At 46.3% G+C, this 21,618-nt stretch overlaps 1 protein-coding gene across 1 annotated transcript; it reads left to right on the top strand.

Moving 5' to 3' along the window:
• Positions 1-6,027: 6,027 nt before the first annotated feature.
• On the top strand, positions 6,028-14,716 carry LOC310730024 (bifunctional polynucleotide phosphatase/kinase-like; the record flags this gene model as incomplete). Its single annotated transcript, XM_083548766.1, has 12 exons — positions 6,028-6,072; positions 6,919-7,026; positions 7,141-7,212; positions 9,008-9,056; positions 9,457-9,527; positions 9,686-9,778; positions 10,477-10,573; positions 10,680-10,741; positions 11,638-11,747; positions 11,829-11,916; positions 12,890-12,957; positions 14,370-14,716. 12 exons carry the CDS (start codon positions 6,028-6,030, stop codon positions 14,488-14,490), a joined length of 984 nt encoding a protein of 327 aa, XP_083404892.1. The 3' UTR covers positions 14,491-14,716.
• Positions 14,717-21,618: the final 6,902 nt, after the last annotated feature.

The raw sequence follows: 21,618 nt of genomic DNA, 5'->3' as shown, positions 1-21,618 counted from the left end.
GGTGACATTATTAAGTTGTTCTTTGTTTCAATGCCCTTGGGGCGACCACAATTTGTTCTCAATGCGTAGTTTCTAATCACTCGCACGTCCATTTCATCTTCCTGCTTTAAATATTATCATCAGAATACTTGTTTATAATAGTAAAAAAATACACATCCCAAATACGGTATGCTGCTGTATTTGTATTATATCTGAAATAATATAATCAGTGACTGTTTTCCAGAGTTGATTGTTTCTGGCGCCGTTATGTGTCTCTGGTTCTCTTTCATCATCTCGTGTTCGAGATCCACCTATGGGAAGGGCATCCGTACCTGACCTCTGCAGAAGCATCCAATTGCACCAAGTCTGGCTTGACAGACAGGAGCGCGTGCCAATGGCAGGTAAGGCAACGCCCCTTACCCGAGTGCATAAGGCACCTGCACGCGCTACCTCTCCTCAGTTAACATTCGCTTCTCGCGACTTCTGCAATTTTTTCCTCACAGCTTCCTGGTTTTCTGGACTGCACTTTTTTTTCGTCTTCAGGAGGACATATCGTCTGATCAGCCTCCGCCGGACGTGCCCGTCCTCAGCCAGGTTAGCTTCGCTAGCCATCTACGCTTGCATTCCTTTTTTTCTTTTTCTTCATGGCGCTTTCTAAAGCGGCACCGGCTACTCCGGTGGACAACCTATCGCGGGCTTGCCCGACCGCGTGCGGCGCACTCATCGCCGCGAGGGATTCCCATCCCTTCTGTGTTGTCTGCATGGGTCTCAAGCATGCGCAAAGAGCTATTGACCTCCCGGAGAACTGTAGCCATTGCCTGGCGCTCCCAAAAAAGCTCCTGCGTCGCAGACTCAAAACGCCCGCTTCGCAGTGTGTCGATTTTGAGCTCTCCGACTCGGACGGGGAAAAAGGCGACGCCGCTGCGCACCCGGGGGCCTCCCGCGGTGCGATTTCCTCTGACTGGGCCGACTTGTGTCCTTCCCCGTTCGAGGATTTACTACCGGTCGACAACCGTCTCCCCGAAGGACCGACAGGTTCCGGGGATGAGATCGAGGCGGACCTTCTCGACGGCTCGGATGACGAGGACGCCATCCCGTCCTCCGTGGCCCCTCAGGCTCCCCCCGCCCCATCTCAATCGGTTTTGCTGGAGCTTTGTGAACGTGCTGCCGCGCGACTCGGCATCGAATGGCCGGCTCTCCTGAATGCTTCGGATCAGGAGAGGGACGTATATGACGGCAAGCTTCTGGGACCTCCTTCTGGCCCGAGAAAGCAGCTGCTTCCCGTCCTCCCTGCATGTGCTAAACACGAGATATTGCTGGGGAGATCCGCTCGACCTGAAACACGGTCTTGCTGGGTTGGAAGTTAAGGATATGGCGAGTCTCGGCATGGGCGATCCCCCGGTTATCGAGCCTTCCATCGCCAGACACCTCAACCCATCTCAGGGCGGGCTGCTCGCCCCACTCAAGCCCGTCCTCCCGGGTAAAATGGATCGCTTCTCCGCATCGATTCATCAGGCATCGTACAAAGCCTCAGCTCTCGCTATACGAGCTCTTAATGTCTCCTCGCTGTTGGCCGCGTATCAGGCCGAACTCCTGATTGATTTGGGTCAACAACTGGAGAAAGGGTCACCATCGCCTCATCTCTGGAAGGAGGTCGTCTCGGTCAATGACCTTGTTATCCGTAATGCCCGTCAGGCTGTCCAAGCGAGCGGGCGTTCTATGGCTTTATCGGTGGTCGGAGAACGTGCACTGTGGCTCAATCTTTCCGGTCTCCCTGATAGTGAGAAACGTCGCATCGCAGGAGCGCCGATTGAACCCGGCCAAGCTCTTTTTGGCCCGGCTGTGGCCCTGATGCAACAACGATGCGATGATAAAAAGAAGGAGGACGAGACGTTTAAATTGTGTCTTTCTATGAAGCAGGCGCAGCATCAGACACCATCTGTGCGGCCATCTAACACTTCTGCTGTGGGACGCCATCCCCACTACACTGGCAGAAATTACAGACCTCGCGGGAAACCACCGGCTCAGCAGAGCGGGCCACCTCCCCCGCCTGCTAAGCCCTGGGGTAAGATGTCCTTCGCCGCAGCCGCGGCGAGGAAACCCCCCAACCCCGCCCCTTAGGGTCCTAAACGAAGATGGCCGACCTGATGCTCGGCCACAGGGGGTTTTCGTTCCGCGTTCATGGGTGACCAGCCCTCCGGACACTTGTTCTTCCCTCCAAGTTCGCCGTCCAAAAGACAGAGGTTCTCCTTCAGCGAGGTCAGCCCCCCCTCGCCGGCGATGGTCACTCTCTGTTCCGCACAGGCTTCACTGTTCCCCGTGTCGTCCAGAGTGCGTTTCCCCGTTCCAGTGGGGAAAGATGTGAGATTAAGTGCAGAAGCAGTGTCACCAAACACTCCCCTTCACTCTCCTCTCACAAATTTAATAAAGGCTACGGCCCCAGTTTTTCACAAAAAAACACAAAAAATACAAAAAATATCAATAACTCTGACGAATCCTATGAATTCGTCTCTGGGAGAGAATTTTTCCCCAGATCCCCGCATGTCGTCTCTAGTTTGGCCACTAGATGACGCCATTGCACCATTAATTAATTCCGGCCGGATCGGCTCTCGGCATTTTGCCGGGCTGTTTAGGGACGCTCGGGAGTCACGTGACAGGCTGGCTGGCTGTCTCAGCACCCGATTGGGTGATTCACACAGTCACGAGGGGTTACAGACTTCAGTTTGCCAAAACACCCCCGCGGTTCAACGGAGTGGTATGGTCCCATACGGACGAGAGCTCCGCTCACATTCTGAAAGACGAAATCTCATCTCTTCTCGAGAAGAGAGCGATTCGAGTTGTATCTAAGCGATCAGGGTTTTTACTCTCATTATTTCCTGGTCCCGAAAAAAGACGGTTCGCTCCGTCCTATTCTGGATCTCAGAGTGTTGAACAAACATTTAAGGAAATACAATTTCAGAATGTTATCACACGGCCCGCTCATACGTTTAATAAAGCAGAACGATTGGTTTAGCTCGATCGATCTGAGCGATGCTTTTTTCCACATAAGCATCTATCCTCTGCACATGAAATTCCTTCGTTTCGCCTACCAAGGCGTGTGTTACGAATTCACGGTCCTTCCGTTCGGGCTCGCGCTGAGTCCGAGGACGTTCTGTCTGTGTGTGGAGGCGGGATTTGCGCCTTTGAGATCAGCGGGTATCAGAATCCTCACATACATAGACGATTGGCTTATTATAGCTGATTCGAGAGAGAAAGTGATTCAAAACACTGCCCGTGTGCTCTCTCACATCGCTGCGCTCGGTTTCAGAGTCAATGTGAACAAGAGCAACTTCACTCCCGCTCAGGAGGTCATATTCCTGGGGCTGGAGCTGAATTCCGTTACGATGCGCATGCGCCTGTCACAGAAGCGCATCTCTTCATTCATGAACTGTCTCGCACGGTTCAGGGAAGGAGCGCACATACAGTATCGCACATGCCTCAGATTACAGGGTCTTATGGCTTCGGCTGTCCATGCGTTGCCTCTAGGTCTTCTGAGAATGAGGGCTTTTATGAAGTGGGTTTTGTCCCTGCATCTCAGCCCGTTGCGCGATCTTTGCCGCTATGTCACGGTGACGCGCATGGAACCCCTCTCGGGGTCGATCATGCTGCGGAAAGTGGTAACGACAGATCCCTCCTTAACGGGGTGGGGAGCCACACAGGAGGGCAGATCAGTGAACGGTGTATGGCCGAACTCACTTCATTCAGCCCATATAAATTATTTGGAGCTCCTCACTGTGTTAAAAGCTCTAAACCATTTTTTGCCTCGCCTGCAGGGACATCATGTGCTGGTGCGCTGCGACAATACGACAGCTGTGGCACATATCAACCGTCAAGGCGGCATGCGCTCCTCCAAGCTTCATGCTCTAGCTCACAGGTTGCTGGTTTGGAGCGCACGGCATTTTCTGTCGTTACGGGCGACTCACGTCCCGGGCATTTTGAACAGGGGCGCAGACCTTCTGTTGAGAGGAAACCCACTCTACGGAGAATGGCGGCTCCACCCTCAGATAGTGAGGTTGCTATGGGAGAGGTTCGGCCAGGCTACCGTCGATCTCATCGCCTCGCGCGAAAACGCCCACTGTCCTATGTTCTTCTCGCTTCGGGACGAGGACGAACCCCTCGGCGTAGACGCGCTGGCTCACCCGTGGCCCAGCGCGCTGCTCTACGCTTTCCCTCCTCTCTGCCTGATAACCCCGACCTTGGCCAGGGTCGCGGTGCAGGGTTTGTCTCTGATCCTCATAGCTCCCAGGTGGCCCAAGGCACCTTGGCTTGCGGAGATAATTCCTCTTTTATATGCAGAGCCTTGGCCCCTCCCCTTACGCACAGACCTCCTGGCCCAAGCGAACGGGGAAATCTATCATCCTCACCCAGACAGGGTGGCTCTCTGGGCCTGGCCCGTGAGAGGGCGAATTTAAACACGTTGGGGCTTTCCCCACGTGTTATCGCCACGATTCAGAACGCCAGGGCCTCTTCCACACGTTCTCTCTATGATTGCAAGTGGCGTGTGTTTGAGGAGTGGTGCGAGAAACACCAGCTCGTCTCATATCTGTGCTCAGTTTCTGACATTCTGGGTTTTTTGCAGGACCTTTTAAGGTCTATTTAGCGGCTATCGCTGCGTGTCACGTCGGGTTCGGCGACACTACGGTGGGTCAGCACCCCCTTATCCGTAGATTCATGAAGGGCGCGTGCCGCTCCATCCCGATCACCAAAAGTGTAGTCCCAGATTGGGATCTATCCATGGTGCTGGGGGTGCTGGCCCGACAACCTTTTGAGCCCCTGGGGAAAATCTCCCTCAGGCTTCTGTCCTTCAAGACGGCTCTGCTTCTGGCTTTGGCTTCCGCCAAACGTGTCAGTGATTTGCATGCGCTCTCGGTTCATTCCTCGTGCACCAAATTCTCGTTCAATGGAGATAAGGTTTTGCTTAGGCCTAACCCGGCCTTCATGCCTAAATGCTTCCCAGCTTTCTCTGGTGAGGTGATTGAGCTCTCTGCCTTTCATCCTCCCCCTTTTTCCTCTGCGGAGGACCAGAGGCTGAATGCTTTGTGCCCTGTGCTTGCCCTACGGGTTTACATGGACAGGACAAACTCTTTTCGAAAGAGCGACCAGCTCTTCATCTCTTGGGCCCCGCCGAACACGGGGAATCCCATCTCTAAGCAACGTCTCTCTCTCGCTGGCTGGTAGAAGCCATCTCCTTAGCGTATGAATCTAGGGGCATGCAGCCCCCAGGTGGCCTTAGAGCGCACTCTACTAGAGGCGTGGCTACTTCTTGGGCTCTGTTCAGGGGAGTTCCCTTGCAGGACATTTGTGCCGCTGCGAGCTGGTCCTCTCCGCACACCTTTGTTAGGTACTACCGGCTCGATGTTACCCGAACCCCGGTAGCTCATGCAGTCTTAAGTGTGGGCTCTTCGTAGCCACATGCTACTAGGCCTGCACTCCTTTCAACCCCGTCTGCCCGGCCTAGTTATGTTAATTATTATGCTTTGGGACGTGCTGTGCACCACCCGTTTGGCCGTCCTCTGGCTTACAGGGCCTCGCTATGAGTGTATTGGGCAACCGGGGAGTTGTCTATATCTCCCATAGGTGGATCTCGAACACGAGATGATGAAAGAGAACAATAGGTTACTTTCGTAACCCCGGTTCTCTGAAACATCGAGTGGAGAGATCCACCAAGTTTGCCCCGCTTGCTGCACGAGAAGCGAATATGCTCACTGAGGAGAGGTAGCGCGTGCAGGTGCCTTATGCACTCGGGTAAGGGGCGTTGCCTTACCTGCCATTGGCACGCGCTCCTGTCTGTCAAGCCAGACTTGGTGCAATTGGATGCTTCTGCAGAGGTCAGGTACGGATGCCCTTCCCATAGGTGGATCTCTCCACTCGATGTTTCAGAGAACCGGGGTTACGAAAGTAACCTATTGTTTCATGTTTTGAGTCCACCAGACTGTTTATCTCAGAGTATCTTTCCAACAAGTGGTTAAAGGATCGTAAGACCAATTTGATTTTGGAATGAATCCGAACATGGTCAAGTTTGCTTACAGATCAAACCTTTCTATGGAAGATGCTGTAAACACGGGGCTGCATTACATCTTGGAGCATCCTGAAATACCATTAACATACACGCACACAAACACACACACATCCACATCCTCATTGTGGACTCCAGCTAAGCCCTTAACAATTGAGAAGAACATTTGGAATGATTGTGTTAAGATCCCCAAATAAAAAACAAAAAAAAAATCGAAAGAAAACCCACAGTCATCGGTCTTATACAGGACTGTGACGAGTCAGCATTCAGGCAGGAAGTTGACCGACTTTCTTTGGTCTAGACACAAAGTGTATTTTTTAACAATTATTAAACTTGAAAACATGAACAACAATGTCAGGGGTATATATTTTTGAAAAAAATCGCAGTGTCACTGTGGCTACTCACTCTGCACCTGGTTTTGTTTGGGCATAAATGAAAATCAATAGCGCTAGCCGCTAACTAGGAAGTGGTTACCACTTTAGCATGAATGCAGAATTAGCATTTATGGCTCACCCTAACTGCTAATTAAACGAATACGCAGAGAAGGAGAAAGTACACTACTGAAAAAGTGGAAGTGATCAGTTGTGATTGTGAAATGACCGCGTTGATGTTAAATTTATAATAAAGCATCACTTTCTTTCTCATTTAGATAGCAGGGTTCGATATTGACGGCTGCATTATTACTACAAAGTCAGGGAAAGTCTTTCCCACCAGCCCAGATGACTGGAAGTAAGTCTGTTTTGTTATGAAAAATTATATGGAAACACTTCTGTTGTTGTCATTTTTCTTTTAAATCTCTGCAGTTTGATGGATTATGTTTTTTTTTTTTTGATTCATAAATAAAATGTGCAACAAATGTTTGCTATCTCTGTCTCACTTTGCAGGTGGTGTTTTTTACCAATCAAATGGGTATTGCTCGAGGCAAGCTCAGACCGGAAGTGTTCAAGTCTAAAGTAGAGGACATTCTTCAGACATTGGAATTGCCTGTGCAGGTTAGTGAAGAACTTATAAAATAGTTGAATTTGATAGCCATTTAACCACATCTGGGCAAATACAGAACTGTCATGTGCATGGCGTGTATGTTATACACGTGTGATGTATTTCAGGTTTTTGTGGCAGCAGGTCCCGGTATATACAGAAAGCCAGTCACAGGAATGTGGGAACACTTGTGTGAGAAGGTGAGACAGTTTGTATATTCTGGTCTTAGTCAGGAAATAATCTGATGGATGAACGGATTTGCCTTGAAGTGTATGAGTTTATGGCTTAAATTGTTTGCAGTTGTTAATGTTTAACAGTCTATATAGTGAAAAGGGGCGTAAGTAATCGTGACAAACTATATATCATTGTAAAGCCTCAAGCATCGATTTTAGATCACTGTTTTTCAATGGAACGCTTATATAACCATACAACTCCTTGGCTAATTGTAGCTATAAAATACAGACAACATCTATAGTCTTACAATATACGTCTTTTAAATGAGCCTTTTAAGCTGCACTGGAGATTCTCCTTACTGAGCTCAGTTCAGTACCTTTTCAGTGAAATCACAGAAAGCCTTTGACATTGCCTCAATTAAAGGTAACCAAGCCAACAAGTGCTAATTTAACTACAATCCAATTAGACTGGTGAGGTTGTAATTGTTTTGTTGCTACACACTTTATGATAAACAACATACTATAAATTATATTTATGCAAGCTAAAAGAAATATTGTTGCTTTATGCATAAAAGCATAGCAGGCAACAGCATAAGTGATATACATTTATTAGCCTCTTTCATTAAATGCAGAAGACTTTACTATCCTCATAACTAGATTAGCTGCATACACACCTATCTTTTTCCCCAAACACTTTTTTCTCTTTTTTGGGGGGGCTTTTGAGGGTTTAGACCTCTTTTGCCATCCATAATTTTAATTTGGATACAGTTCTCCTTACTGACATGACATCACTCCAGGTCTTGTCAGTTCTCCCACTGGAAACCCTGAAAGCTGAGGTGACGTCACCATCCCCTGCCTCTTCTTTCTGAATGTATGAGTGAGGGAACTTTTCCGGGCGGTGGGTGCACACTTTGAGTCTCGACCAGGGAAATACTTCAGTAAAGTACAGATACATGAAAACACTAAATTCATTAAATTCGTTACTGTCCACCACTGATGACAAGGCATTCGGCACATCCGAACTGGATTGGGATCCTGTGGTTCTCTACAAAAATAAAAACTGTTGTTTTCTCTTACACAGTGTTGATTTTCACAATCTCTGAAGATGAATACCAATTAACTCTTCAATGCGCACCAGGCTTTGGAACGAGAGGTTTATCCATTTGCAACTCTCTGTAATCTCTCTATAGAGGTGCGAACCCATTCTTACCTAGAGTGCAACAAGACAACGTCCTGCTTTTTTTTTTTTTTCCTTAAACACCTGAGGACCAGTTATGGAACCCATGCATTTGACTGCCCATGTCCAAGCCTATGTATTCATGTTCCTCCCATAAATCTAAATGCAGATGCCACCCCAGTCACCTAAATGCAGACGACCAGTTCCTTTCCACTGAACCCTCGCGCATACTCAACATGGATCTTTTGCAATGTTGATCCAAAAGCCTTCTAGGGATTTAATACCTGCATCAGAACAGGAGAACTTTGAAAAAGCTTCATTTTATCATGCAGTAGATCTCTCAGAAAGCACTGAAGCGTTTTGCCGTAATTCTCACCAGTACAGTATGTGATGATCAGCACGACTGCTCATATTACACTATCATTGTCAGTTATAATAATTATTAGTAATAAATTGCAAATCGAGATTTTTAGATTATTAAAACATTACGCTTCACCAAATACAGCACAAATATGCCAACAAAAGTTTTTAAAAAGGAAAAAGACTTTTCATGACATTTGTTTGAATGTTACTTTGAATAAGGCCTATTGTGTGAAATGATTGATTTTCGCCAACAAAAATTATAATCTTTACTTTGCTTATCAGGCAAACGATGGAATAGCTGTGGACAAATCACAGTGCGTCTATGTTGGAGGTGAGTGGTGATATCGGATCTTAAGGAATAGACTTTCATGCTTTTTAATCCTTGTACAAAAAAAGTTTATTTTTTGTCTTACTTAAAAAATATATATATATATATATATATATGAAAGTGTACCCCAAAAACTGTTGACAGTAAGATGATATTATGAGGGATAGAAGTGGTGGGCTATGCTTCAAGACCTTGCATGTGTATAGACGACATGCAGTATCATGTTTTTTTTGTTTTTGTTTTTTTTCATTAAAACACTTGCAAGCTAAACTTTATTCAATTATTTATCCCTCTTTATTTAGTTTTTACAAAGATTTAGGCAAACTTTCTCGAAGGGCTGCTAATTGGGCCATTCATTTACTGTTGAGTTGCAAATTATTCATGCCGTTCTTTCCGGAAACAGATGCAGCCGGACGTCCTGTAAACTGGGCTCCAGGGAAAAAGAAGAAGGACTTCTCTTGTAGTGACAGACTGGTGAGAATTTAAAACCTAAACAAATTAGGACCAATGACTTCTTTACAGTAGCACTGTAACAATTTTTGCTACTTGGTTTAAAAGATATACAATTATTTCCTGAGAACATGATGGATTACATTTTTGGTGATTTTTATTTTTTATTTTTTTTTGCCTAGTTTGCTCTAAACATCGGTCTCGAGTTTCACACTCCAGAGGAATTCTTCCTGGGATGGAAAGCCGCTCCCTTTAACATGCCGTCATTCGATCCGGTGAGCAGATGTCCTCCCTCTCCATTTATTTTCCTCGTTCTTTCTAAATTTTTAGTTCAGTTGGATCTTAGTGAAAGAAACTGTGAATCTACCCATAATATTTATTAGTACTACTTATGAGTAGGCAATGATAATAATGTGCAGGGAGACGTTTTGCAATGAAAAATTAGTACCTGACTTTCCCAGTGCCCTGGTGGCTCCAAGACGACACTTTCCATAGGATTCGAGGGTAATAAATAGGGACTAAATGTGAAATTGGATTAGTTGTTGCATCTGCAGAGCAACATTAAATCCATTGTTTATGGATGGTATTGAAATAAACTGGCATGGTTGCACTGGTTTGAGAAGACAAAAATCAAATGAACAAATTTATGTGAGTTTGTCAAAAGGCATGCTGAAGATTCCACAGCTCTATGGACTTCTTCTCTGAGTCGATTCGGACTGATAGTCGATGCTACTTTAAGCTATTTCATTGCAGATTTTTCATACCATTTTTAAACCACCTGTAACATAAGGGTCAATAATGTATATAGTGATTAGGGCACCAGGTCACCTACTTTAAACAGTGTGATTGAACATAATAGGAATAATGGAGGGGGGGCTAAAAACTGTTCAAATACTCTCAAAAAGAGGAATTTAGGGAATGATCGACACTATGCATTAATGTACTTATTCATTGTATAATTTATGGTCTTCAGAGAGGATTAGACCCAAAGGCATGCCTGTATGACCCGCCTAATGCTGCGCTCACTTCTACTAGCCAGGAGATCATTGTTGCTGTTGGATTTCCTGGATGTAAGTGTGTTTTCTTTTTTCTTTTTTCTTTAATGAGTGTTCTGTTTCCCTTATTGAGTAACCCTGCCAAATCTTTCCTTTCATTTCCTTGTTTTCACTTTTGCAGCTGGCAAATCGACTTTCTTCCAAACCCACATTATTTCCAAGGGATATGTGTACGTGAACAGGGTGAGTAGACAACAGTTAATGTAACCTAAACACACTTAATGTGTATGGGCAAAATAAAAATAAAAATCTATATATTTATGCCAGGAGAACGGTACTGGTCTGAATGCATTGTGCCAATTGTAAAGTTTGGTGGAGTGGGGAATTTTGATGTGGGCTTGTTTTTTTAAGTTGAGCTCTGCCCCTTAGTTCCAGTGAAAATTTCATGCTCCCAGCTTTGTGGGGCACCAGTGCACAAAGCAACATCCATAAAGACATGGATGAGCGAGTTTGGTGTGGAAGAACTTGACTGGCCTGCACAGAGTCCTGACCTCAACCCAATAGAACACCTTTGGAATGAATTAGAGCGGAGACTGATTAATCCAGGTCTTCTCGTCCAATATCAGTGTCTGACCTCACAAATGCACCTCTGGAAGAATGGTAAAGAAGTTCCCATGAACACACTATTAATCCCTGTAACAGTTGAAGCTGTTACAGCTGCAAAAGGCCAACATCATATTAAACACTATTGATTAAGTTCGGGTGCTACTCAAGTTCATTTGCATGTGAAGACAGGCAAGATAATACTTTTGGCAGTGTATGTGTGTGTGTGCATTGGCATAAGTATTATCTTGCCTGTCATGCAAATGAACTTGAGTAACACCCGAACTATAGCCGACCATCTTCCTCTCCAAAGCATGTGAACCAGATCTTCAAGGAGCTCACTTTGTGCACAGGGGCATCACCGTGCTGGAACAGGTTTGGGTTTCAAGTGAATGCAAAATTTCCTTATAGCGCATTTAAAAGACGTCCTGTACAATCAAGTGCCTCCAGATTTGTTTCGAAAAAACCCCACAAAGAGCAGGAAAGATAGATATAGATATAATAGGAATGTCTAAAGGTTGTTTGGTTATTCCTAGGACATACTGGGGTCATGGCAGAACTGCGTCTCCGCATGTGAACGTGCCCTGAAAGAAGCCCGAAGTGTAGCAGTGGACAACACTAATCCAGACCCCGAGTCTCGAAAGAGGTTATTCAAAACATATCACTGTGGCCTTATTCTTCTTTGTTGCAAAACAGGACATAACCAGCTTTGCCCTTTCCTTTACAGATATGTGGAGATCAGTAAGAGTGCAGGAGTTTCCTGCCGATGCTTTAACTTTACTACTTCGTTGGAACAAGCTAAGCACAATAACAGGGTGGGCGTATCCATCATGCGGTATTGCTGCATGTTCCACATCACACGATTTACTAAGTCTAATACTCTGCATGTACAGACATGTCAATTATAAGAAAATAACAGAAGTTATATAACGTTACATTATTTTATATTGTGCAAACTTTCACTGTAAAGCTAAAACCAAAAATTCTCAAAAGATATTTTTTTGGGTTCGACATTTTATGATTGAAAAAATTTCCAAGATTTTTGTGGAATATTCTATGTCTGTATCCATTACTAAGTGGTGGCAGGATTTATATGGAGTTATTACCAACAGATGAACTATTCGATTTTGGAAATATACAGGTTGAAGGTCAAATGTCAAAAAATACCAGACTTTTGCGCCAAAAGTGTAGAAGGTTTCATCTTTTCAAAAAGAGCAAATATATATAACGAACTAAAAAAAAACAATGAAGTTGCCGGCAAAAATGCCTTCAAGCCTTTATTAATAGTTTGTTTCCATTTCGCTAGTCATTGTATGTGTCATTCATGAGGTGGGCTTAATAGCCTGTTAGTCTCATCGGCTATTAAGATTCGGTTCGACACCTCCCAGGAGTAGAGCGATTTCAGAGAGAGTTCTGGGTTTAATACATGATTTCAGTATCCAGGTAATGAGTCTAAACATAGGAGGATACCCGACCCCCAAAGTATAACTAATTAGATGAAGAATTAAGCAAGTCATTTCCAATATGAAAGTGCAAACACTAAAGCCGTACAGAGTAATACATCTGGAATGCTTTAGAACTTTTGATTTACATTTCTTGAATTGTGATTAAGGGCTTTTTTTTTTTGGTTTTCATACAAAAACTAAATGCTGTGATTAAAGATCAGATTTGTTCCACTGGAGTTACATGAGGAGATCTACTATCAGAAATCATGACTATTACGATTAAGAACACAGATTCAACTTTCCTTTTTTTTTTTTTTTTTTTTATGCTTGTTTACGTTCTCAGTTTCGAGAGATGGTTCCTTCATCCACCAAGCACGTTCATGTCAATGACATGGTCTTCCACAGCTACAAGTGAGTGATTCTCTGAATCCTTATCCATATTCTGAATAAAGATGGTCTCATGGACCCTGATTTACCTGAAAGATTAATACGGAAGCAATTTAAAGCGATGCAGTTCATTTCCAAATGTACAAGTTGCAATCACGCGTACAGACGCTTCCCACCTTACGGACGAGTTACGTTCCGAACGACCGTCCGTAAGTTGTTACTCGTTTGTTATTGACTACGCATATCTCCTAATGATGTAAGAGCTATAAAATACTATCAAATCAACAATTCATTCATTCATTTATTTTCTCCCGCTTACCTGTAATTCGGGTCGCGGGGGCAGCAGCCTAAGCAGGCCCCCGCCTTCGACTGCTGCCCAATCCTCACAGCACCGTCCCTTACGGTCCCTCCTGCAGGTGGTAAACCCACGGGAAGCAAATCAACAATAAATTATACTAAAACAAATAATCAAAATACTGTATACAATATTTTGTATTAAGTAATAAATTTCACTTCGAGGACATGTTTTTTCGTTTCCGTGAAATGAATGTCTGTAAAGTGGGCCTTTACAGATGAACCAAGCCAAAATAGTTAATAGAACAATTCCTAATCCTAGTTTAACTTACATTAAATTAATAATTTGAACGTAAGAACATACATGCAAAACCTCCTCTGCCCTCCTCCCCCTCCCCCTCCTCACCACCACCATGCCAAAATGACAAAAAAAAAAGCAACAGAAAACAAGAGAATGCTGACTTTTGTCTTTTTTTTATTTTTAGGAAACAGTTTGTAAAAATTAAAATCAGCATTTTTTTTTTTTATGAAAGCATCATTACATTATAACAACATATTTATCTCATTTTAAAGATTTAGCTAAATAAATTGTTACATTGTTTGCAAATGACTCGTTTCTTTGGCCTTTGGTCACCTCTAAAGAAAACACAAGATATTAATGCATGAAACATGTTATTTTTCTTTTTTACACGATTGTGTTTAACTATTTAAGATCATTTTTTTAGATTGTTTTTTGCATTACATTCAAATTTGAAAAAAACTTTTTTTTTCCCAAAACATTTATATAATCAATTTTCCTATTTTAAATCGATTTATCGCCAGTGAAATGTAATGAATACTTGAGCCACTGTGTATTTGGTAAACACCATCATTTCAAACATTTGTGGGGTTTTCTTTGGGAATTTGTTGTGAAGCAATTGTATATATAATATATTGTGCATTCAGAATGTATCTTTCAATGGAATAAAAAAAAAAAAAAAAGCTTATTTAAAAGGAGTTGCTGATTTTACAGGTCACTAAGCTGCTTGTTTATTTGAATGGGATGCTTGTTTGCATGTTTATATATCTGTCCTGCTCGATTTGATATCGGAGTGCATTGTGAACCTCTTACCTAAATGAACTGCATGATTGTTTGTCTGCAGGAAGAAATTTGTGGCACCGACTCTATCAGAGGGCTTCTCCGAAATCCTGCAGATCCACTTTGTTCCCAGTTTTACCGACAGTCGGTCCGAGGCACTTTTCATGCAGTTCTCAGAAGGATGAAAGCTGAATTTCACAGATGGACATGAACATAAAAAAAAAAAAAAAAAAAAGTGCAAAGATTTTACTAGCCTTAGTCTTTACTGATCTGTAATACAAATGATAAGCGCTCAAGTTTTTCACCGATGTGCATCCGTCTCTACTGATGTGCGTCTGTCTCTACCAACTCAATTAAACCTGTGTATATCTTTTCCTTTTTGATCAATACACATGAAGGTATTTTTGCTGCTCTGTTGTCAAATTTTGTTCTTGCAAGAAAAGAGACAGTTCCTATTGATTTAAAGTCAAAGTGGAAAAAGAGAATTACAGAAAGTGTTTCCTCTCCTGTCTCTAAGAAAATGTAGTGGAAATTATAGTAACTTTACTTTATATTAATACTTTTAAGATGAACCAGGCCAAAATAGTTAATAGAACAATTCCTAATCCTAGTTTAACTTACATTAAATTAATAATTTGAACGTAAGAACATACATGCAAAACCTCCTCTGCCCTCCTCCCCCTCCCCCTCCTCACCACCACCATGACAAAAAAAGGAACAGAAAACAAGAGAATGCTGACATTTGTCCTTTTTTATTTTTAGGAAACAGTTTGTAATAATTAAAATCAGCGTTTTTTTTTTTTTTTTTTTTTTTTTTATGAAAGCACCATTACATTATAACAACATATTTATCTAATTTTAAAGATTTAGCTAAATAAATTGTTAAATTGTTTGCAAATGACCCGTTTCTTTGGCCTTTGGTCACCTCTAAAGAAAACACAAGATATTAATGCATAAAACATGTTATTTTTCTTTTTTACACGATTGTGTTTAACTATTTAAGATTATTTCTTTAGATTGTTTTTTGCATTTTCAGCGTCATAAATATATGATCGAGCAGGAAAGAGGAAAACGAGCAAACCCTAAATAAGCACTGCGTAGTAATTGAATGGTTGCAAAAACTTGCAGTTTTTGTTCTAAATACGGTGACATTATTAAGTTGTTCTTTGTTTCAATGCCCTTGGGGCGACCACAATTTGTTCTCAATGCGTAGTTTCTAATCACTCGCACGTCCATTTCATCTTCCTGCTTTAAATATTATCATCAGAATACTTGTTTATAATAGTAAAAAAATACACATCCCAAATACGGTATGCTGCTGTATTTGTATTATATATGAAATAATATAATCAGTGACTGTTTTCCAGAGTTGATTGTTTCTGGCGCCGTTATGTGTCTCTGGTTCTCTTTCATCATCTCGTGTTCGAGATCCACCTATGGGAAGGGCATCCGTACCTGACCTCTGCAGAAGCATCCAATTGCACCAAGTCTGGCTTGACAGACAGGAGCGCGTGCCAATGGCAGGTAAGGCAACGCCCCTTACCCGAGTGCATAAGGCACCTGCACGCGCTACCTCTCCTCAGTTAACATTCGCTTCTCGCGACTTCTGCAATTTTTTCCTCACAGCTTCCTGGTTTTCTGGACTGCACTTTTTTTTCGTCTTCAGGAGGACATATCGTCTGATCAGCCTCCGCCGGACGTGCCCGTCCTCAGCCAGGTTAGCTTCGCTAGCCATCTACGCTTGCATTCCTTTTTTTCTTTTTCTTCATGGCGCTTTCTAAAGCGGCACCGGCTACTCCGGTGGACAACCTATCGCGGGCTTGCCCGACCGCGTGCGGCGCACTCATCGCCGCGAGGGATTCCCATCCCTTCTGTGTTGTCTGCATGGGTCTCAAGCATGCGCAAAGAGCTATTGACCTCCCGGAGAACTGTAGCCATTGCCTGGCGCTCCCAAAAAAGCTCCTGCGTCGCAGACTCAAAACGCCCGCTTCGCAGTGTGTCGATTTTGAGCTCTCCGACTCGGACGGGGAAAAAGGCGACGCCGCTGCGCACCCGGGGGCCTCCCGCGGTGCGATTTCCTCTGACTGGGCCGACTTGTGTCCTTCCCCGTTCGAGGATTTACTACCGGTCGACAACCGTCTCCCCGAAGGACCGACAGGTTCCGGGGATGAGATCGAGGCGGACCTTCTCGACGGCTCGGATGACGAGGACGCCATCCCGTCCTCCGTGGCCCCTCAGGCTCCCCCCGCCCCATCTCAATCGGTTTTGCTGGAGCTTTGTGAACGTGCTGCCGCGCGACTCGGCATCGAATGGCGGCTCCCCTGAATGCTTCGGATCAGGAGAGGGACGTATATGACGGCAAGCTTCTGGGACCTCCTTCTGGGCCGAGAAAGCAGCTGCTTCCCGTCCTCCCTGCATGTGCTAAACACATGAGATATTGCTGGGGAGATCCGCTCGACCTGAAACACGGTCTTGCTGGGTTGGAAGTTAAGGATATGGCGAGTCTCGGCATGGGCGATCCCCCGGTTATCGAGCCTTCCATCGCCAGACACCTCAACCCATCTCAGGGCGGGCTGCTCGCCCCACTCAAGCCCGTCCTTCCGGGTAAAATGGATCGCTTCTCCGCATCGATTCATCAGGCATCGTACAAAGCCTCAGCTCTCGCTATACGAGCTCTTAATGTCTCCTCGCTGTTGGCCGCGTATCAGGCCGAACTCCTGATTGATTTGGGTCAACAACTGGAGAAAGGGTCACCATCGCCTCATCTCTGGAAGGAGGTCGTCTCGGTCAATGACCTTGTTATCCGTAATGCCCGTCAGGCTGTCCAAGCGAGCGGGCGTTCTATGGCTTTATCGGTGGTCGGAGAACGTGCACTGTGGCTCAATCTTTCCGGTCTCCCTGATAGTGAGAAACGTCGCATCGCAGGAGCGCCGATTGAACCCGGCCAAGCTCTTTTTGGCCCGGCTGTGGCCCTGATGCAACAACGATGCGATGATAAAAAGAAGGAGGACGAGACGTTTAAATTGTGTCTTTCTATGAAGCAGGCGCAGCATCAGACACCATCTGTGCGGCCATCTAACACTTCTGCTGTGGGACGCCATCCCCACTACACTGGCAGAAATTACAGACCTCGCGGGAAACCACCGGCTCAGCAGAGCGGGCCACCTCCCCCGCCTGCTAAGCCCTGGGGTAAGATATCCTTCGCCGCAGCCGCGGCGAGGAAACCCCCCAACCCCGCCCCTTAGGGTCCTAAACGAAGATGGCCGACCTGATGCTCGGCCACAGGGGGTTTTCGTTCCGCGTTCATGGGCGACCAGCCCTCCGGACACTTGTTCTTCCCTCCAAGTTCGCCGTCCAAAAGACAGAGGTTCTCCTTCAGCGAGGTCAGCCCCCCCTCGCCGGCGAGGGTCACTCTCTGTTCCGCACAGGCTTCGCTGTTCCCCGTGTCGTCCAGAGTGCGTTTCCCCGTTCCAGTGGGGAAAGATGTGAGATTAAGTGCAGAAGCAGTGTCACCAAACACTCCCCTTCACTCTCCTCTCACAAATTTAATAAAGGCTACGGCCCCAGTTTTTCACAAAAAAACACAAAAAATACAAAAAATATCAATAACTCTGACGAATCCTATGAATTCGTCTCTGGGAGAGAATTTTTCCCCAGATCCCCGCATGTCGTCTCTAGTTTGGCCACTAGATGACGCCATTGCACCATTAATTAATTCCGGCCGGATCGGCTCTCGGCATTTTGCCGGGCTGTTTGGGGACGCTCGGGAGTCACGTGACAGGCTGGCTGGCTGTCTCAGCCCCCGATTGGGTGATTCACACAGTCACGAGGGGTTACAGACTTCAGTTTGCCAAAACACCCCCGCGGTTCAACGGAGTGGTATGGTCCCATACGGACGAGAGCTCCGCTCACATTCTGAAAGACGAAATCTCATCTCTTCTCGAGAAGAGAGCGATTCGAGTTGTATCTAAGCGATCAGGGTTTTTACTCTCACTATTTCCTGGTCCCGAAAAAAGACGGTTCGCTCCGTCCTATTCTGGATCTCAGAGTGTTGAACAAACATTTAAGGAAATACAATTTCAGAATGTTATCACACGGCCCGCTCATACGTTCAATAAAGCAGAACGATTGGTTTAGCTCGATCGATCTGAGCGATGCTTTTTTCCACATAAGCATCTATCCTCTGCACATGAAATTCCTTCGTTTCGCCTACCAAGGCGTGTGTTACGAATTCACGGTCCTTCCGTTCGGGCTCGCGCTGAGTCCGAGAGACGTTCTGTCTGTGTGTGGAGGCGGGATTTGCGCCTTTGAGATCAGCGGGTATCAGAATCCTCACATACATAGACGATTGGCTTATTATAGCCGATTCGAGAGAGAAAGTGATTCAAAACACTGCCCGTGTGCTCTCTCACATCGCTGCGCTCGGTTTCAGAGTCAATGTGAACCAGAGCAACTTCACTTCCGCTCAGGAGGTCATATTCCTGGGGCTGGAGCTGAATTCCGTTACGATGCGCATGCGCCTGTCACAGAAGCGCATCTCTTCATTCATGAACTGTCTCGCACGGTTCAGGGAAGGAGCGCACATACAGTATCGCACATGCCTCAGATTACAGGGTCTTATGGCTTCGGCTGTCCATGCGTTGCCTCTAGGTCTTCTGAGAATGAGGGCTTTTATGAAGTGGGTTTTGTCCCTGCATCTCAGCCTGTTGCGCGATCTTTGCCGCTATGTCACGGTGACGCGCATGGAACCCCTCTCGGGGTCGATCATGCTGCGGAAAGTGGTAACGACAGATCCCTCCTTAACGGGGTGGGGAGCCACACAGGAGGGCAGATCAGTGAACGGTGTATGGCCGAACTCACTTCATTCAGCCCATATAAATTATTTGGAGCTCCTCACTGTGTTAAAAGCTCTAAAGCATTTTTTGCCTCGCCTGCAGGGACATCATGTGCTGGTGCGCTGCGACAATACGACAGCTGTGGCACATATCAACCGTCAAGGCGGCATGCGCTCCTCCAAGCTTCATGCTCTAGCTCACAGGTTGCTGGTTTGGAGCGCACGGCATTTTCTGTCGTTACGGGCGACTCACGTCCCGGGCATTTTGAACAGGGGCGCAGACCTTCTGTTGAGAGGAAACCCACTCTACGGAGAATGGCGGCTCCACCCTCAGATAGTGAGGTTGCTATGGGAGAGGTTCGGCCAGGCTACCGTCGATCTCATCGCCTCGCGCGAAAACGCCCACTGTCCTATGTTCTTCTCGCTTCGGGACGAGGACGAACCCCTCGGCGTAGACGCGCTGGCTCACCCGTGGCCCAGCGCGCTGCTCTACGCTTTCCCTCCTCTCTGCCTGATAACCCCGACCTTGGCCAGGGTCGCGGTGCAGGGTTTGTCTCTGATCCTCATAGCTCCCAGGTGGCCCAAGGCACCTTGGCTTGCGGAGATAATTCCTCTTTTATATGCAGAGCCTTGGCCCCTCCCCTTACGCACAGACCTCCTGGCCCAAGCGAACGGGGAAATCTATCATCCTCACCCAGACAGGGTGGCTCTCTGGGCCTGGCCCGTGAGAGGGCGAATTTAAACACGTTGGGGCTTTCCCCACGTGTTATCGCCACGATTCAGAACGCCAGGGCCTCTTCCACACGTTCTCTCTATGATTGCAAGTGGCGTGTGTTTGAGGAGTGGTGCGAGAAACACCAGCTCGTCTCATATCTGTGCTCAGTTTCTGACATTCTGGGTTTTTTGCAGGACCTTTTAAGGTCTATTTAGCGGCTATCGCTGCGTGTCACGTCGGGTTCGGCGACACTACGGTGGGTCAGCACCCCCTTATCCGTAGATTCATGAAGGGCGCGCGCCGCTCCATCCCGATCACCAAAAGTGTAGTCCCAGATTGGGATCTATCCATGGTGCTGGGGGTGCTGGCCCGACAACCTTTTGAGCCCCTGGGGAAAATCTCCCTCAGGCTTCTGTCCTTCAAGACGGCTCTGCTTCTGGCTTTGGCTTCCGCCAAACGTGTCAGTGATTTGCATGCGCTCTCGGTTCATTCCTCGTGCACCAAATTCTCGTTCAATGGAGATAAGGTTTTGCTTAGGCCTAACCCGGCCTTCATGCCTAAATGCTTCCCAGCTTTCTCTGGTGAGGTGATTGAGCTCTCTGCCTTTCATCCTCCCCCTTTTTCCTCTGCGGAGGACCAGAGGCTGAATGCTTTGTGCCCTGTGCTTGCCCTACGGGTTTACATGGACAGGACAAACTCTTTTCGAAAGAGCGACCAGCTCTTCATCTCTTGGGCCCCGCCGAACACGGGGAATCCCATCTCTAAGCAACGTCTCTCTCTCGCTGGCTGGTAGAAGCCATCTCCTTAGCGTATGAATCTAGGGGCATGCAGCCCCCAGGTGGCCTTAGAGCGCACTCTACTAGAGGCGTGGCTACTTCTTGGGCTCTGTTCAGGGGAGTTCCCTTGCAGGACATTTGTGCCGCTGCGAGCTGGTCCTCTCCGCACACCTTTGTTAGGTACTACCGGCTCGATGTTACCCGAACCCCGGTAGCTCATGCAGTCTTAAGTGTGGGCTCTTCGTAGCCACATGCTACTAGGCCTGCACTCCTTTCAACCCCGTCTGCCCGGCCTAGTTATGTTAATTATTATGCTTTGGGACGTGCTGTGCACCACCCGTTTGGCCGTCCTCTGGCTTACAGGGCCTCGCTATGAGTGTATTGGGCAACCGGGGAGTTGTCTATATCTCCCATAGGTGGATCTCGAACACGAGATGATGAAAGAGAACAATAGGTTACTTTCGTAACCCCGGTTCTCTGAAACATCGAGTGGAGAGATCCACCAAGTTTGCCCCGCTTGCTGCACGAGAAGCGAATATGCTCACTGAGGAGAGGTAGCGCGTGCAGGTGCCTTATGCACTCGGGTAAGGGGCGTTGCCTTACCTGCCATTGGCACGCGCTCCTGTCTGTCAAGCCAGACTTGGTGCAATTGGATGCTTCTGCAGAGGTCAGGTACGGATGCCCTTCCCATAGGTGGATCTCTCCACTCGATGTTTCAGAGAACCGGGGTTACGAAAGTAACCTATTGTTTCATGTTTCGAGTCCACCAGACTGTTTATCTCAGAGTATCTTACCAACAAGTGGTTAAAGGATCGTAAGACCAATTTGATTTTGGAATGAATCCGAACATGGTCAAGTTTGCTTACAGATCAAACCTTTCTATGGAAGATGCTGTAAACACGGGGCTGCATTACATCTTGGAGCATCCTGAAATACCATTAACATACACGCACACAAACACACACACATCCACATCCTCATTGTGGAC

This window comes from Silurus aristotelis (genome assembly GCF_946808225.1).
Source record: "Silurus aristotelis genome assembly, chromosome: 8".
Lineage (NCBI taxonomy): Eukaryota > Metazoa > Chordata > Actinopteri > Siluriformes > Siluridae > Silurus > Silurus aristotelis.
This window is presented reverse-complemented; position numbering and strand designations above follow the sequence as displayed.